Source organism: Hemitrygon akajei, chromosome 5 (assembly GCF_048418815.1).
Source record: "Hemitrygon akajei chromosome 5, sHemAka1.3, whole genome shotgun sequence".
Taxonomy (NCBI): Eukaryota; Metazoa; Chordata; class Chondrichthyes; order Myliobatiformes; family Dasyatidae; genus Hemitrygon; species Hemitrygon akajei.
In genome coordinates, this window is record NC_133128.1 from 72209203 (window position 1) to 72229757 (window position 20555).

Consider the following 20555-nt stretch of genomic DNA (forward strand, 5'->3'; position numbering starts at 1 on the left):
CCTCCACATCTCTGTCCCTAACCCGGCCTCTAAATCCCATCCCTGACCCCAAAAGCATTCTTACAAACTTAAAAAAAGACCAAATCTGAGACATAACCTTGATAGAGGCCACAGTTGTGTGTCACTTTGATGGGAAGTATCTTGAGGAATAGTGCTATATTTCTGGAACCATTCATTATTTAGGGTATTTTGACAGATTGCAGCCATTGTGTCTGCTGTCTCTTCGGCCACTTTTCTTAGACCACAGGGATACAAGTCACCACATCCAGAGAATGTCAGTTACAGAACTTTTATTATGTAACCAGTAGTATAATTACATTTTGTTTCTGCTATATAAGGAACAATAAGCTGTTGAGCCACTTCCTCGTTTCCCATCACCATCACTCCCTTTTCTTGTTTAGACCACAAGACATAAAGGCAGAGTTAGACCACTCGGCCCATTGAGTCTGCTCCACCATTCTATCATGACTGATGATATGATCCCTCTCAATCCCATTCCTCTGCCTTTTCCCCATAACCTTTGATGTCCTGACTAATCAAGAATCTATCAACCTCTGCTCTAAATATAGTCAATGACTTGGCCTCCACAGCCGTCTGTGGTAATAAGATCCACAAATTCATCACCCACCAGCTAAAGAAATTTCTTCTCATCACATTTCTAAATGGACATCCCTCTATTCTGAGGCAGTGCCCTTTGGTCTTAAACTCACCAACTATAAGGAACACCCTCTCCACATCCACTCCTACTAGGTCTTTCAATATTCCACAGGATTCAATCAGATCTCCTTTCATTTTTCTAAACTCCACCAACTACAGGCCCAAGGCCATCAAGCTCCTCATACATGATCACTTTCATTCTTGGAATCATTCTCGTCGACTTCCTCTGGAGCTTCTCAAATGCCAGCACATCATTTTGTCGATAAGAGAACAAAACTGCTCACAATACTCCAAGTGCGGTCTGACCAATGCCTTACAAAGCCTCAGCATCACATCCTTCCTGTTATATACTATTCCTCTCAGAGTGAATGCTAACATGGCATTTGCCTTCCTTACCACTGACTCAATCTGCAAGTTAACTTTAGGGAATTTTGCTCAACCCCATTTAGAAAATAGTCTATGCCTTTATTCCTTCAATAAAAGTGCATGACCGTACACTTCCCTACACTGTATTCCATCTGCCACTTCTTTGCCCATTCTCCCAGTCTGTCCTTGTCCTTCTTCAGAAGGCTCCTGCTCCTCCACCTATCTTTGTATCATCTGCAAAGTCCATCATCCAAATTGTTGACATGTAACATAAAAAGCAGTCCCAATACTAACACCTGCAGAACACCTCTTGTCACTGGCAGCCAGCCAGAATAGGCTCCATTTATTCCCACTCTTTGCCTCCTGCCAGTTAGCCAATCTTCTACCCATGCAAGCATCTTTCTTATAATACCATGAGTTCTCATCATTCTAATCAGCTTAATGAGTGGCACCTTGTCAAAGACCTTATGAAAATCCAAATCAGCAACACCCACCTTTGTATAGCCTGCCTGTTATTTCCTCAAAGACAGATTTGTCAGAAAGATTTCCCCTATGCTGACCTTAGCCTACTTTATCACGCGCCTCAAAGTATACCGAAACCTCATAATATTAGACAACAAATATCTTCCCAACTACTGAAGTCAGGCTAACTGGCTTATAATTTCTTTTCTTTTGCCTCCCTCCCTTCTTAAAGAGTGAGAAGACATTTGCAATTTTCTAATCCTCCGGAACCACTACAGAATCTAATGATTCTTGAAAGATTATTACTAATGCTTCCAAAATCCTGAACCCTGGAGTGTTGTCCACCTGGTTCAGGTGAATTATCTACCTTCAGACCTTTCAGCTTCCCAAGTACCTTCTCACTAGTAATAGAAACAACACTCACGTCTGCCCCCTGACACTCTAGAATATGAGGCATACTGCTGTTGTCTTCCACAGTGAAGACTGAAAAATACTAATTAAGTTCATCCGCTATTTCTTTGTCCCACATTAATACCTCTCCAGCACCATTTTCTACCAGTCAAATATCCACTTGCGGCTCTCCTTTAGTCTTTGTATATACAAAAAAAAACCTTTGGTATCCTCTTTGATATCTCTGGCTAGCTCTCCTTGATATTTCATCTTTTCCCTCCCTATGTTCTTCTCCGTTACCTTCTGTTCATTTATAAAAGCTTCCCAATCCTCTGACTTCCCACTAATTTTTGTTCTATTATATGCCCACTCTTTGACTACCCTTGTCAGCCATGGTTGCCTCATCCTCCCTTTAGAATATTTCTTCATCTTTGGGATGTATCTATCCTCCACCTTATGAATTGCCCCCCTGAAACTCCAGCTGTTGCTGTTCTGCCATCAACCCTACTCACGTCCCTTTCCAATCAACTTTGACCAGCTCCTCTCTCATACCTCTGTAATTCCCTTTCTTTCACTTTAAGACTGATACATTTGACTTTAGCCTCTCCCTCTCAAACTGCAGGGTGAAGTCTGTCATATTATGATCACTGTCTCCTATCGGTCCTTTGCTTTAAGCTCCCTAATCAAATTTGGTTTATTTCACAACACCTATTCCAGAACCACCTTTCCCCTAGTGGGCTCAACCACATGCTACTCAAAATCCATCTCACAAAATGCTACAAATTCCCTCTTTTGGGATTCAGCACCAACCTGGTTACCCCAACATACCTGTATATAACTCCCATCAGAGTCTTTTTACCCTTGCAGTTTCTTAACTCCACCCACAAGGTTCCTACATTTTCTGATCCTATGTCACTTCTTTCTAAGGATTTGATTTCATTTTTTTAACCAACAGAGCCACTCAACCCCCTCTTCCCACCTGTCTGTCCTTTCGATACAAGACGCATCCGTGGATGTGAATCTCCCAACTATGATTTTCTTTCAGCTACCTCTCAGTGATGCCCAGAACATCATACCTGTCAATTTCTAACTGCTCCACAAGATCATCTACCTTATTCCCTATGGTCTGTGTATTCAAATATATCACCTTCAGACCTGTATTCATCACCCTTTTTGATCTTTCCCCTATGTTACACTTCACTTCATCCCAGAGACTGAAATTTTGACCTCTCATCTGCCTGTCCTTCCTCACAGTCTGCACTGAATTGTACACCAACGGCACTGACTCGTACACCAACGGCACTCATCCGTGAACCAGCGGCACTCATCCATGTAACAAAGGCACTGACTCGTGTCCCAACTGCACTGACTCGTGTAATAACCACATTGACTCATGTACTAACCGCACTGACTCGTCTACCAACCGCACTGACTTGTCCACCAACCGCACTGACTCGTGTACCAACCGCACTGACTCGTGCACCAACCGCACTGACTCGTGTACCAACCGCACTGACCCGTGTACCAACCGCACTGACCCGTGCACCAACCGCACTGACTCGTGTACCAACCGCACTGACTCGTGCACCAACCGCACTGACCCGTGTACCAACCGCACTGACTCGTGCACCAACCGCACTGACCCGTGTACCAACCGCACTGACCCGTGCACCAACCGCACTGACCCGTGCACCAACCGCACTGACCCGTGCACCAACCGCACTGACTCGGGTACCAACCGCACTGACTCGTGCACCAACCGCACTGACTCGTGCACCAACCGCACTGACCCGTGTACCAACCGCACTGACCCGTGTACCAACCGCACTGACTCGTGCACCAACCGCACTGACTCGTGCACCAACCGCACTGACTCGTGTAGCAACCGCACTGACCCGTGTACCAACCGCACTGACCCGTGCACCAACCGCACTGACCCGTGTACCAACCGCACTGACCAGTGTACCAACCGCACTGACCCGTGTACCAACCGCACTGACTCACGCACCAACCACACTGACCCGTGTACCAACCGCAATGACTCGTGTAGCAACCGCACTGACCCGTGTACCAACCGCACTGACTCACGCACCAACCGCACTGACTCGTGCACCAACCGCACTGACCCGTGCACCAACCGCACTGACTCACGCACCAACCGCACTGACTCGTGTAGCAACCGCAATGACTCGTGTAGCAACCGCACTGACCCGTGTACCAACCGCACTGACTCACGCACCAACCGCACTGACCCGTGTACCAACCGCACTGACCCGTGCACCAACCGCACTGACCCGTGTACCAACCGCACTGACCCGTGTACCAACCGCATTGACTCGTGTACCAACCGCACTGACTTGTATACCAACCGCACTGACTCACGCACCAACCGCACTGACCCGTGTACCAACCGCACTGACCCGTGCACCAACCGCACTGACTCACGCACCAACCGCACTGACCCGTGTACCAACCGCACTGACTCACGCACCAACCGCACTGACTCACGCACCAACCGCACTGACCCGTGTACCAACCGCACTGACTCACGCACCAACCGCACTGACTCACGCACCAACCGCACTGACCCGTGTACCAACCGCACTGACCCGTGCACCAACCGCACTGACCCGTGTACCAACCGCATTGACTCGTGTACCAACCGCACTGACTCGTGCACTAACCGCACTGACCCGTGCACCAACCGCACTGACCCGTGTACCAACCGCACTGACCCGTGCACCAACCGCACTGACTCACGCACCAACCGCACTGACTCACGCACCAACCGCACTGACTTGTCCACCAACCGCACTGACTCGCGCACTAACCGCACTGACTCGCGCACTAACCGCACTGACCCGTGCACCAACCGCACTGACCCGTGCACCAACCGCACTGACGCGTGTACCAACCGCACTGACCCGTGTACCAACCGCACTGACCCGTGTACCAACCACACTGACTTGTCCACCAACCACACTGACCCGTGTACCAACCGCACTGACCCGTGTACCAACCGCACTGACCCGTGTACCAACTGCAATGACCCGTGTACTAACCGCACTGACCCGTGTACCAACCGCACTGACTCGTGTACCAACCGCACTGACTCGTCCACCAACCGCACTGACCCGTGTACCAACCGCACTGACTCGTGTACCAACCGCACTGACTCGTGTACCAACCGCACTGACCCGTGTACCAACTGCAATGACCCGTGTACTAACCGCACTGACCCGTGTACCAACCGCACTGACTCGTGTACCAACCGCACTGACTCGTGCACTAACCGCACTGACTCGTCCACCAACCGCACTGACCCGTGCACCAACCGCACTGACCCGTGTACCAACCGCACTGACCCGTGTACCAACCGCACTGAGTTGTGTACCAACCGCACTGACTCGTGTACCAACCGCACTGACCCGTGTACCAACCGCACTGACCCGTGCACCAACCGCTATGACCCGTGCACCAACCGCACTGACTCGTGCACCAACCGCACTGACCCGTGCACTAACCGCACTGACCCGTGTACCAACCGCACTGACCCGTGCACCAACCGCACTGACCCGTGCACCAACCGCACTGACTCGTGCACCAACCGCACTGACTCGTGTACCAACCGCACTGACTCGTGCACCAACCGCACTGACTCGTGCACTAACCGCACTGACTCGTGTACCAACCGCAATGACCCGTGTACCAACCGCACTGACTCGTGCACCAACCGCACTGACCCGTGCACTAACCGCACTGACCCGTGCACCAACCGCACTGACCCGTGTACCAACCGCACTGACCCGTGTACCAACCGCACGGACTCGTGTACCAACCGCACTGACTCGTGAACCAACCGCACTGACCCGTGTCCCAACCGCACTGACCCGTGTACCAACTGCACTGACCCGTGTACCAACCGCACTGACTCGTGTACCAACCGCACTGACTCGTGTACCAACTGCACTGACTCGTGTACCACTGACCCGTGTACCAACCGCACTGACTCGTGCACCAACCGCACTGACCCGTGCACCAACCGCACTGACCTGTGTACCAACCGCACTGACTCGTCCACAAACCGCACTGACCCGTGTACCAACCGCACTGACTCGTGTACCAACCGCACTGACCCGTGCACCAACCGCACTGACCTGTGTACCAACCGCACTGACTCGTGCACCAACCGCAGTGACTCGTGCACCAACCGCACTGACCCGTGCACCAACCGCACTGACCTGTGTACCAACCGCACTGACTCGTCCACAAACCGCACTGACCCGTGTACCAACCGCACTGACCCGCGTACCAACCGCACTGACCCGTCCACCAACCGCACTGACCCGTCCACCAACCGCACTGACCCGTATACCAACCGCACTGACCCGTGTCCCAACCGCACTGACCCGTGTACCAACCGCACTGACCCGTGTACCAACCGCACCGACCCGTGCACTAACCGCACTGACCCGTGCACCAACCGCACTGACCCGTGTACCAACCGCAATGACACGTGCACCAACCGCACTGACCCGTGTACCAACCGCACGGACTCGTGTACCAACCGCACTGACCAGTGAACCAACCGCACTGACCCGTGTCCCAACCGCACTGACCCGTGTACAAACCGCAATGACCCGTGCACTAACCGCACTGACTCGTGTACCAACCGCACTGACTCGTGTACCAACTGCACTGACTCGTGTACCAACCGCACTGACTCGTGTACTAACCGCATTGACCCGTGTACCAACCGCAGTGACTCGTGCACCAACCGCACTGACCCGTGCACCAACCGCACTGACTCGTGTACCAACCGCACTGACTCGTCCACAAACCGCACTGACCCGTCCACCAACCGCACTGACCCGTCCACCAACCGCACTGACCCGTGCACCAACCGCACTGACCCGTGTACCAACCGCACTGACTCGTGTCCCAACCGCACTGACCCGTGCACCAACCGCACTGACCCGTGCACCAACCGCACTGACTCGTGTACCAACCGCATTGACCCGTGTACCAACCGCACTGACTCTTGTACCAACCGCACTGACACGTGCACCAACCGCACTGACCCGTGCACCAACCGCACTGACCCGTGTACCAACCGCACTGACTTGTCCACCAACCGCACTGACTCGTGTACCAACCGCACTAACCCGTGTACCAACCGCACTGACCCGTGCACCAACCGCACTGACCCGTGCACCAACCGCACTAACCCGTGTACCAACCGCACTGACCCGTGTACCAACCGCACTGACTCGTGCACCAACCGCACTGACTCGTGTACCAACTGCAATGACCCGTGTACCAACCGCACTGACTCGTGCACCAACCGCACTGACTCGTGCACTAACCGAACTGACCCGTGCACCAACCGCACTGACTCGTGTACCAACCGCACTGACCCGTGAACCAACCGCACTGACCCGTGTCCCAACCGCACTGACTCGTGTCCCAACCGCACTGACCCGTGCACCAACCGCACTGACCCGTGCACCAACCGCACTGACCCGTGTACCAACCGCACTGACTCGTGCACCAACCGCACTGACCCGTGTCCCAACCGCACTGACTCGTGTCCCAACCGCACTGACTCGTGCACCAACCGCACTGACCCGTGTCCCAACCGCACTGACCCGTGTACCAACCGCACTGACTCGTGCACTAACCGCACTGACCCGTGCACCAACCGCACTGACCCGTGTACCAACCGCACTGACTCGTGTCCCAACCGCAATGACCCGTGAACCAACCGCACTGACCCGTGTCCCAACCGCACTGACTCGTGTCCCAACCGCACTGACTCGTGCACCAACCGCACTGACTCGTGTACCAACTGCGCTGACTCGTGTACCAACTGCGCTGACTCGTGTACCACTGACCCGTGTACCAACCGCACTGACCCGTGTACTAACCGCACTGACCCGTGTACCAACCGCAGTGACTCGTGCACCAACCGCACTGACCCATGTACCAACCGCACTGACCCGTCCACCAACCGCACTGACCCGTCCACCAACCGCACTGACCCGTGTACCAAACGCACTGACCCGTGTACCAACCGCACTGACCCGTGTCCCAACCGCACTGACCCGTGCACCAACCGCACTGACCCGTCCACCAACCGCACTGACCCGTGTACCAAACGCACTGACCCGTGTACCAACCGCACTGACCCGTGTCCCAACCGCACTGACCCGTGCACCAACCGCACTGACCCGTGTACCAACCGCACTGACCCGTGTACTAACCGCAATGACCCGTGTACCAACCGCAATGACCCGTGTACCAACCGCAATGACCCGTGTACTAACCGCACTGACTCGGGTACCAACCGCACTGACTCGTGCACCAACCGCACTGACCCGTGTACCAACCGCACTGACCCGTGCACCAACCTGACTGACTTGTCCACCAACCGCACTGACCCGTGCACCAACCTGACTGACTTGTCCACCAACCGCACTGACCCGTGTACCAACCGCACTGACCCGTGTACTAACCGCAATGACCCGTGTACCAACCGCAATGACCCGTGTACCAACCGCACTGACTCGGGTACCAACCGCACTGACTCGTGCACCAACCGCACTGACCCGTGCACCAACCGCACTGACCCGTGTACCAACCGCAGTGACTTGTGCACCAACCTGACTGACTCACGCACTAACCACACTGACTCGTGCACCAACCGCACTGACTTGTGCACCAACCTGACTGACTTGTCCACCAACCGCACTGACTCGTGCACCAACCGCACTGACTCGTGTACCAACCGCACTGATCCGTGCACTAACCGCACTGACTCGTGTACTAACTGCACTGACTCGTGTACTAACTGCACTGACTTGTGCACCAACTGCCCCTTCCTCAGCCCCATCACTCAGGTTCCCATCCTGCTGACAACTTAGTTTAACCCGCCCCAACAATTCTAGCAAGCCCACGCCGAGGAACCGGTCCCCCTCGGGTTTAGATGTAACCTCTCCTTTTAGCACAGGTCGTACCTTCCCCAAAAGGGATCCCAATGAGCAGCAATCTAAAACCCTATCCCCTGCACCAATTCTTCAACCACTCATTCATCCGTACCATCCTATTCCTGCTCTGACTAGCACGTGGTACTGGGAGTAATCCAGAGATTACTACCTTCGAGGTCCAGCTCTTCAGTCTCTTCTCTGACTCCTATACTCACTGCACAGGACCTTTTCCCCCTTTCTACCTAAGCACCACAACCTCTGGCTGCTCATATACCCACTTGAGAATCTACTGCAGCCGCTGCGACATCCTGGACCCTGACACCTGGGAGGCAACCCAACATCCTGGCTTCTACTTCACAACCACAGAATCTCCTGTTCACCCCCCTAACTATCAAGTCTTCTATCACTACCGCACTGCCAGACTCTACCCTTCCCGCTGAGCCTCAGAGCTGGACACCGTGTCACTGTGCCCTGATGGGACATCCCCCATCGGCAGTATCCAAAGGGGTAAACTTGTTGCTGAGGAGAATGGCCACAAAGTAACCCTGCACTGACTGCTTACTACCCTCACTTCCCCTGGTGGACACCCATCTACTATCTGAAGCCTACACCGGCTGGTACTGGGGGTATCCAGCTCCAGTTCCTTGACCGTGTCAGTCAGGAGCTGAGGTTAGGTGCACCTCCTCCAGATTAGCCATCAGGGAGACAGACCATTAGGTGTCCTGAAATCCCACACTTTACAGGCGGAGCAATCCATTACCTAAACTACCAGACTGCTTACTCTTATTATGCCTCTAACTTCTCAAACTTAAATTCTAGCCTGCAGCTGTTCTCACTCCAGCCTATTGAGCTAAAGCCTGACCACTCTGTCACTGTGGCTGCCCTGCTCAAACTCCACTTTAAAAAAAAATTGGCCCTTGCTAATTAACCCATGCAGTCTCTTGCATCACAGACAAGTCCCGACATGCCTATGTCTCCATCAACCATTACATTCTCATCTACACTAATCCTGCACTAATCCCTCTTTATTTTCCCTAGATTCCCCTCAGATTTGGTCCTACCAACCAGAATGTTTCTGGGATGAAAGCAGGAAAGCTGAGCACATGGAGAAGACACACATAACACAGGAAGAATGTGTAACTCCACTTAGTCAACGCCAATGATTGGGATGGAATTCCAGAGCTGTTAGTTGGGTGCTACACCCTGCACCACTATGCCACTCCAAATATGATGGCCTTCAGACCCAGCTCCCTCAAACCATGGCCAACAAATTAAGTAAGAGCTTATATTAAATTGAAACAAAAAGTACTGCATGAAAAGTTGAAATTTCACTGATCTCACAAAAGGAATAAAAGGATACAAGGAAAGGTAGTGAAAGGAAGTATGAACCCAAATAAGATGCAAAAGATCTGTAAACTAAATTAAACATTTTGATAAATATAATAAAAGCGTGTGACCCAGGCATGTCAACTTATTAAAGACTCATATGTACAAAAAGAAAATGAAGCCTTAAAAAGGAAGGACATAAATCATATTTGACACAAGTATGGGAAAACGATAATGTAAGAAACATAGTGTTTTAAAAAAAACAGCTCCAGGAGTTGATGGTTTCCATCCAGGAACTGAGGCTACATCCACACTAGACCGGTTAATTTTGAAAACACCAGTTTCGTGTAAAAACGATAGGTGTCCACACTATGCGTTTTTAAAAATATCTCTATCCACATTGAAATGGAGATTTCGGCAAATCTCCTCCTGCTGCGCATGTGCAGGACACATCTACCAAAAACAAGTGACATGTTTGGTGTCGAATCTTGCCGTAAAGGTGCGCGTTTGTGTAGTTACAGACTAGAAAAACTTAAAACGACGGACAGCTGTTGGCTTTTGCGCAGGAGAACTTAAAACTAAAAAAAACAAATACTGGAGCATACGGAGGCAACCGACAGGGAGTTCATGGACAGATTGACCCAGCTGACAACGAACATTGAAAAACTGACTAACTCTGTTGCATTAATAAAGCACCTTGTTAAATGTATAAAACATGTCTGCATCAATGTTATCTTGTATTTCCATACAATGTTACATTAGGCTGTTACACATCTATTGTCAGAGAAGTACTTGCAGAAATAGGTAAACCACCTTCATACAAGCAAGGACAGCAAACAGGGCAAAGTAAGTATACTTATTTATTCAGTAAGTTATGGGTCAAAGTATTTGATGAGTACATTTCTAACTCTTCTGGCATCAGCTTCATTGCCCCCTGTTCTGAAATTGTTAGGTTGCGTTCAAGAAAACAATGAAATAGCGTGCTGCCGTCTGACAGTGTTTTCAGAAGTCTGCGGTTACCCTGTCCACACTGATCTGGCCAATCTGGCATTTTCAAAAATACACACCTTGGACAGTGTTTCTGAACAGCTCTGGTTTTGGGGGAGGAAAACGCTGTTTTAGTGTAGATGAAGGGTAAAAACGAAGAGAAAAAGCTTCGGTTACGGATTTATCTGATGCAGTGTGGACGTAGCCTTAGAAGCAAGGAGGAAACTTCATATGTAAATGTCAATTTTCCGAAGTATGCCTTGGGATTGTAAAAGCACAAATACCATTCTATTATTGAGGAAGGAAAAAAAAGTCAAAAAAGGCAAGAATAATTATTTATGAGAAAGTTACTAAGTGATTGTGCACTTCAGTAATCATGTTGATTAATGTGAATTATCAGGGACCTGTGACAAGCAGATCTTGAATGACTAGTATAGTTGAATTTTCTGAGGAAATCACTGGCATTGTGGATGGAAAAGCACTTTGTGATGTTGATGGTGAATGAACAGTTGAGAGTAATAAATGGACTGAAGAACAGACAGGTAGGTGAAGAGGCTGGACTGAGACAAATTGGAGAAGTGTTGGGAAGATGACAAATATGCAGGAGTATGGAAGCATGGGTGGGCTGCTGGAGAGATGACTGCAGAGGAACTGCGATCTGGATGAACAGTTGGGCAAGTAGATGGATAGACAAATGCCCAGAAAGATGAATTGATACACAGATGAATAAACACGAGATGGAGACGTGAATGAGAGGCTTGTGAACGGAACAAAGGATTGAAATCGAGCAATCCATTTCCTCACAGACATGAAGTAATTTTGCAATGCATTTTCTTGTCATTTTGAGAAACAAAAGATCACTTAAGCAAGTAATTGACCATTAAAATTAAACAGAAACCTATTTTTAGAGCTGCTGGTGCAGAGACAACTTCTCTATAATTTTGATGTGATTAATGTTATGAGACACTATGCACCTGCATCCCATGACATAAAATCTAATATTGATATGTACCTTAACAAAGCTGCTGATAAATTGACCAAACTTGTAAAACTGTCTAAAGTTCAGTTAGTGTAACATGGTGGAGAAATTGTGCTGGAATACAAATCTGGAATATCTAAGTAAATTAAGAAAAGGCAAGATTATAACATGCAAAGTGATGTAAACATTTCAATCAAAAATGTGTTTTATTTACATTTTTGCTGGAGACATTATCCAGCAAGTTGGGCTAATATTCTCATTGGGATACAAGTCTCATGGGACACATTATGTAAACCAAGGTGTAACAATGATCTGATGTTCCACATTAAAAAATAGCTCATTTAAACACTGTACATTCAGTCTTGCTGTGGGGAGACTCGGCCCGAAATGTTGACTATGTTTCTTTTCCATAGACACAGCCTGGCCTGCTGAGTTCCTGTGTGTGTTGCTTCGATCTCCAGCATCTGGAGCTTTTCTCTTTTTTGTGATGGAGCCTAGAAATTCTTTCCATCTCCACTGAATTCAACCGAATGATTTATAGAAACAGGGTATAACTTATGACTCTACCATCTAATACATTAAGTGATGGCAACCAGAGATGTGTTTCAAAGTGTGTGTGAATATAGATATGTACAGTTTGAGGTAGAGCAATTATAAATCATTAAAATGCCTAGTAACACTTTCTTGTTCCACAAGAACAAATACAGTGTGCAAAGAGATGCTAGAATTATTAAAGGATTCAAGAATATGAAAATGCTGAAGAAGCAGTAGTAGCAATGAGGAAAGCCAATTTAAACAGTGTTTAGCCAAATGGTGAAAGGTCAAGTGTTGGCACCCATCCTGTGGAGAGGTGGTAGTCTTTGGAGTACAGGCAGTCCCTGGGTAATGTAAATGTTCCATTCCTGAGTACTGTCGGGCAGCCAATTTCTCCATACATGAGAAATGCCCATGGATTTTAGCTTACATACTGTACTGCTTTACCTACACTTCCTGTAATTATTTATAGGAGGTGATGCCAGCAGATAACAAAGACACAGCACTCAGCTGGTCTGGACTGAATATGGACCCTTTCAATAACTTGTTGGTGACCTTGGTGTTTTATATTCTGTGTTTTTCGCTCTTTTATTTGCTGTCTGTGCAGTTCATTCTTTTTTTGCTCAGTGGGGTTTTGATGTCTCTCTTTGAACAGGTTTATGGTTTTCGTTCTATCGTGGCTATCTGTGGGGAAGACTACCGGTAATCTCAGGGCTGTATACTGCACACATACTTTGATAATAAATGAGCTTTGAACTTTACTTAATAATCACACAGCACAATCCAATAACTACTTAATACCACGAAACATTATTATTACGATCTTGAAAATGCTTTAAAATATATGGGAGAAGTTGTGTCAAAATCAGATTTTCACGAGTCAGGTCATCTGTAACCCAGGAAGACTCTATATTGTAAATCATTGAAGTACTATGGCATGGAACCGATATTCATCTGCAAGGAGTTACACATACAAAATGTTGAGGGAGCTCAGCAGGTCAGGTGGCATCTATGGACAGTCGGTGTTTTGGGCCAAGACCCTTCATCAGACCTGGAAAGGAAGGGAAGAAGATACCAGAAAAAGATGGTGTGGGGTGGGGGGAGGGGAAAGAAAGAATACAAGCTGGAAGGTGATAGGTGAAGCCAGGTGGGTGGGGGATGGAGGATGAAGTGAGAAGCTGGGAGGTGATAGGCAGAAAAGGTAAAGGTCTGAATAAGAAGGAATCAGATAGGAGAAGAGAGTGGATTATTAAAGAAGGAGAAGGAGGAGGAGCACTGGGGGAAGGTGATAGGCAGATGAGGAGATGATTAGAGGAGAGGGGAGCCAGAATGGGGAATGGATCAAGAGGGAAGGAAGAGGAGGAAAAATTACCAAAAGTTAGAGAATTCTGTGTTCATGCCATCAGGTTGGGGCTACCCAGACAAAATACTAGATATTGCTCCTCCAACCTGAGAATAGCCTCATCATGGCAGCGGAGGTGGCCATGTACCGACAGGTTGGAATAGGAGTGAGGACTGGAATTAAAATGGTTGTCCTCTTGAAAATTCATTGTTACTCTGGATTTCCAGCATCTGCAGAATCTCATGACTTTTTCATCTGAAAAGATCTACAGCACAAGGCTAAAATAATCTGGAATCGTTTGATCTGCAAATGAGAAAGTTCAAGGTATACAGTTTCCAAATATTTGACCTCCTTATGGTTTTAATTAATAATCTGCTTTAAATTTCTGTGAATTCTAGAACCAAGCCCCACCTCTGAGGGAAAACCCATGGAATACTTTGTGAAATAATGGAGGCACCCTAACATGTTAAAGAAGAGGCAAGAGAAAGTAAGGCAGATAGTTGAAAGTATTGAACTTTCTTTGTAACTGGCTGGATATGGAACAGAAATCTTTTGATTTCCCTATATATTAAATGCACTCACTAACCTCATTTATTTGACAGTGGTAAAATTTAAACAAAGCCATTAAGTCACCAGATTTGTTTGGATAGATCATGCCTAATGACAGAAATTGTAGTTGCCGAATGTTAAAATATTCATCAACTGCAGCAGAATATTAGCTCCCAAAGCCCATTTACAATAGAATTTAGTATGGGACCCTTTCTTAATTGAATGAAGTTCCCCAGAAGTTCTCCACTTGGGACAATATTCCTCAAGGAGATTACCGTAAGTCATGTCTGTCTTAAATATCAGATAACTCAGAATAGAGAAAGACGCATTAAGATTTTATGAAGAAACGGATCACTCTTGTTGTGCGCATACTCAGGTAATTAAACAGCAGTCTAAAGGATAAGAAAAGGATCACAATACCTGTTTTTATATCTGAAGGACTACATTTAAACACAAGGAAATCACGTTAAATTTTTACAGCTTTTAATCTACTGTAATCAAATGTTAGGATCCCACAATAGGGATGAAGAAGAAGCCGCTAATAGAGCAACATGTAAATGAATTAATGTAGTGATAATGTTTTCTGTGAAACATCTGTTAGCAGAATATGAAAATTAATTACAGAAAGACCCATACAGCAAGCGCAGATTCTCTGTTCAATTAAGCCCCCCCCATTTTTATTCTGTGAATTTTCATAACTGTCAGAAAACAACATAATGTTTGCTGTGCATAATAGACAATAGACAGTAGGTGCAGTAGTAGACCATTCAGCCCTTCTAGCCAGCACCGCCATTCACTGTGATCATGGTTGATCATACACAATCAGTACCCCATTCCTGCCCTCTCCCCATATCCCTTGACCCCGCTATCTATAAGAACTCTATCTAATTCTCTCGAAAGCATCCAGATGTAAATGTAATGTAAACATTCACTCACTGGCAACTTCATTAGGTACCTTCTGCACCTAATAAAGTGGCTACTGAGCGTATGTTCATTGTCTTCTGCTGCCCAGCCCATCCACTTCAAGGTTCAATGTGTTGTGCATTCAGAGATGCTCTTCTGCGCACCACTGTTGTAACACATGGTTACCTGAGCTACTACAGCCTTCCTTCTCTGTGTGAACCAGTCTGACCATTCACTTCCTGACCTCCATCATTAACGAGGTGTTTTTCCACCACTGAAATGATGCTCAGTAGATTTTATTTTGGTTCTTTGCACCACTCTCTGTAACCTCTGTTGTGCATGAAATTCCTAGGAGATCAGCAGTTTCTAAGGTACTCAAACCACCCTGTCCAGCACTAACAATCATAATTAACATAGTCAAAGTTATTTAGATTACATTTTTCTGAAATCTGATACTTAGTATGAACAACAATTGAACCTCCTGACCATGTCTGCATGATTTTATGCATTGAGTTGCTGCGACATGATTGACTGATCAGATACATTAATGAGCAGGTGTACAGGTATACTTGGGAAAGTGAATACTAAGTGTATCATGTTTTACTTTAAGATCAAAAGGAGATACTCAAGCTGTGTATAGGTGACAAAATCATTGTTAATAATTTATAAGTATCCTTACACCAAATTATTACCATTCCACAAATGTCACCTGGGTGTGAAATGAGGGGAGTCGATCATACTCCCTTGTCACACAATCATTCAGGATGATTATAGCTGTAATGATCACTGGCCTCAAATTCATTTTTTTTGCACCATCCCTGTAACTTTTGATCCCATGAAATCCAAAAAACCATGTCAGTCTTGAAAACTCCTTCTATCAAAATCTCCCAGAAGTGAAGAATCAGATAAAGAGCAACTGCAGCTGATGTCTAGACATCAATCATTCAATATGTGACTCAATCAGGGTAAAATACTGGCATTAAAAAGTTGACATGATATTTACACAGACCCGATCAAAGTACTAACACTTTATGAACAAAAAAAGCACAAACAGCTAGATGAACTCAGCAGGTCAAGCAGCATCTGTGAAGGTAAAGTGATGGTTGTGGTCAAGACCCTGCATCAGGTCCCAACGTGCAGACAAAGTTACTGAAGTGAGAGGGTGAGCTGAGACCGAGGCTGGTAGGTGGAAGGTGGAAACATAAAAAGATTGTGACAGACGGGGACGGGCGGGGAAGGGGAGGGGCGAGACGGGACGGGCGGGGAAGGGGCGAGACGGGGACAGATGAAGAGAGGTGAGGAAGAGGACAGGAAAAGTGAACCAAATTAGAAGAAAGCCAGGTGAATGATATGTGGCTACAGGCAGATTGAGGCCGACTGCAGAGGATGACAAGTCTAGGCAGTGGACAGGGGAGAAGGAAAAGGTGAACGAGGGAGAGAGACAGCCTTTTGCGGTTGACAAATTACCCGAATCTGGTCATTTCAATATTCACATCATTACGCTGGAAACTACCCAGTGGAATAAAAACGTGGAAAAATGATACAATTTTCTGGTTTTGTCCTTAGTTTTTGGATGTTCCAGATGTTGATTACACTGAGAGTCATTGCACAAGATGGTCAGTTCTGACAGACAGCTGATCACCTCATCTGCGTCCAATACGTATTCTATCCTATAATCTATTACAGTGACACTTTCCTCTCAGTTCTGACTTCAGCTACCTCCACCAAATCCAATTTATTCAAAAAATCTCTATGCCCTCTCATGCATAAAACACTTAATGCTTTTCCCCAAATGGACATGGTATAATTCTCAGAACACTTCTATAACCCCCAAAAAATCTTTATCTTCTTCAAATCTTTCCAAAGCTTTCTTTCTCCTTCACACATCAAATTCTGACAGTTATATGTGCCCTCCAAAATCCATCAGCTCCTTGACCCGTCTCCAAGTTATTATATCGATTTTTCAGTCATCACTATTCCAGTTGTTTGAAAGTTCTTTTCTAAACCATTACAACTCTGTCCTCCCATAAAATCTTACAGAAAACCCTCTTTTCAACCCAGTAAAATGTGCATTATCAAACCCTCTCCTCTACATTGGGAGTCTCTTCTTCCTCTTGTATTCCCACACACTATAAAAACGTCACGCATTAAAAAGGCTATAAAATGCAAGTTGTCAATATTTTTCAAATATTACTGAGCCAAAATTCAATAAACTCACCACATGAAGAATCTTGTTTTCAGTTTCATAAACAGTACAGTCCTGCCAAGAAAAAGGAAAAAAATAATTATATATATATTGTTATGGAATACTTAATAACTGATTAGTTAGATTCTGGAAATAAGAACAGTAAATAATGATCAGACATCTCCCTATATTTGTAAAATATATCTGATCTATCATTATATGGACTTGAACAACTTGAATTGCAAAAAATGTTATTTTCCAATAAGTCAATGCTGAGAAATTATATTCATTTTTTATTTCTTGAGAACTTCCAAGCAGAAGCATTAGAGACACAGCACAGTATTCCTGATGAGGCAACCGTATCAATCAAAAAATTTGCTTCATCCATATGATTAGTCTTGTTTAGAACATCAAAATTAAAACATTCAATTACAATTTTTTTAGATTAACTCAAGAGCCATACCATTAGGATCATTGCCTTGTCTTTATTGTTGGTTAATGTTAATTAAATAGAGAATGCATGCTGGTACATATGATTTTGAACAGGTACATCAACAGTCACCAAGGACAGAATAACTCACGAGTCACAATGAGAATGATTGGGCAGTGAGGACATAATACTGTGACTTATTTTACATTACTGCAGATCCCATTTACATCCCCTTTTGCAAATAGATGCATAGATATTTTATTGAAGATGACATTTTAATATATTTCACTTCTTTTGCACCTTGCTTCAATTACACATATCCAGTACATCCCAGTGGAAGGCATAACAAGCTGTTGGCGCAATGCAATAAAATAACACCCACAAAATATTAAACAATATATTTCAATAATACTACCAAAAATGTTAATAATTAACTTTCAGAAAGCTTGTGCAATCAATGGAGTCCAGAAACAAAATTGACAATTTATCAGAACTGGCCTCCAAGATGAAGGAAATCAAAGGAAGTGGGGAATAATATAGGTGGAGGTGAGGGAATGGCTTGTCATTTGAGGAGAATTTGATGGCTCTAAGCCTGTTTTCATTGGAATTCAGAAGAATGAGGGGTGACCTAATTGAAACCCATCGAATGGTGAAAGGCCTTGACAGAGGTGGATGTGGAAAGGATGTTTCCCATGCTGGGAGTGTCTAAGACCAGAGGGCACAGCCTCAAAATAGAGAAGCTGCTTTTTAGAACAGAGATGAGGAGGAATTTCTTTAGCCAAGGAGTGGTGAATCTGTGGAATTCATTGCCACAGGGAGTTGTGGAGGCCATGTCTTCGTGTAAATTTAAAACAGAGGTTGATAGATTATTGATTGGTCAGGACCTGAAGGGATACTGGGATGGTTGGGGAGTAGGTAGGAGATTGGGGTTGAGAGGGAAAATGGATCAACCATGATGAAATGGCGGAGCAGACTCAATAGGCCAAATGCTCTAATTCTGCTCCTACATCTGACAGAAATGAGAAATAGGAAATCGGTTTCCTCTCAGAGGCACCTCTACCAAACATAGTGAAGATGTACAATTAGTCCTTGTGGCTTGGTTAGTTCCCAAACCACCATGAGCATTGGTAACACACTGAGGTGCACAATTCAAAGATATTTACTGCAATATGAGTCAGTGCTGCCTGTGATGTAAAGATTAGCAAATAAAACAGTCAATGCTTATTAAAGTCTCAATGGGGACCCTTTAGCACACACAAAATTCCTCTGTAATTTGCTTCTTGTTTCACTGTGAGTGGACAGAAGAGTTTATGAGCGACGTCACTTCAATCTAAGTCCTACTGGAATGGAAGTAGACAACACCACGTATATGGATGACATCAACAGTTGCAAATTCAGTGACGAGGAACTATCACCTGCATGAGGATGATTCACATCCAGAGATGTCCAATCCAACATTTCAGGCAGGGATTTCAGCAGGATTTGGGTATAAACAGTTCAAAACATGCACAAAATGACTTTTCATTTGCAATGAATGCATAACAAAGCCAAAAAATTATGATCCAATTTCTTGTCAGTATTCAATGCTGACTTTGTTAGGGGAGGGAACTTTCGTAGCTTGGCTGTCGAACTTGTAAATATTGATGTTTGCATGTCACACCAAGAATAATTTCAAGGCCACAATCACAGAAGGAGGCCATTCAGCCACTAAGTCTGTACCAGCAATCCAGCTAGTCTGATTCCCTGCATTCTCACATCATAAGCTACAAATTATTTCTCTTCAGATACTTAACCTAGCACACTTTGACTGCCACAGATAAATCTGTCTCCATGCTGGCAGTGCATTCCAGGCTCTATATGCTATGTAAAAATACATACAACTCCTTTTGTTGCTGCACAATGCTGCAACTGATAGAATTGCTGTCTTATATTTCCACACATTCTGATGTGACCTGATCACCCTCCCAGATGATACAATTTCTTCCCAACAGACATTCAGAGTGTTCAGTTAATTAGCCATCACAAATTGCTCATAGCTTGTAGATACAGTAACTGTACGGATTGAATCTGAAGGCTGCTGATAGGAACATGAGGAGAATAGAGCGGGGTTGATTTGGATGGGTGATGGAGGGTCAGCACAGACTTGGTGGGCCAGGGTAGCTGCTTCCAGGCTGTTGGACTTTATGACTTGTGCTTTTGCCAATCACTTTTATTTTATGTCCTCTGGTTCTTGATTCTTCCACCAGTATGAACTCAATCTACCTTGACGATCTCACTGAATTCAGGACTTTACCAGGTCCCCTCAGAGCGTCCTCTGTCCCAAGGAAAGCAACTCTAATTCTGCAGTCTCCATGTAGCTGTCGACTCTCAAACTCACAATCACCCTGCTGAATCTCTTCTGCACCTTTCCTTTATAGTTTACATTAGTGGTCACCAACCTTTTTAAGCCCAAGAGCCCC

At 46.1% G+C, this 20555-nt stretch overlaps 1 protein-coding gene across 9 annotated transcripts in view; it reads right to left on the reverse strand.

The window, feature by feature from the left end:
* The window catches only part of cnksr2a (connector enhancer of kinase suppressor of Ras 2a), a 560907-nt gene that overhangs the window by 316420 nt on the left and 223932 nt on the right, over positions 1-20555 (reverse strand). For all 9 annotated transcript variants that reach the window (XM_073045761.1, XM_073045760.1, XM_073045758.1 and 6 more), the window contains exon 5: positions 17700-17741. In XM_073045761.1, coding sequence (XP_072901862.1) covers positions 17700-17741 — 42 coding nt within the window. The remainder of the gene's footprint in view (positions 1-17699; positions 17742-20555) is intronic.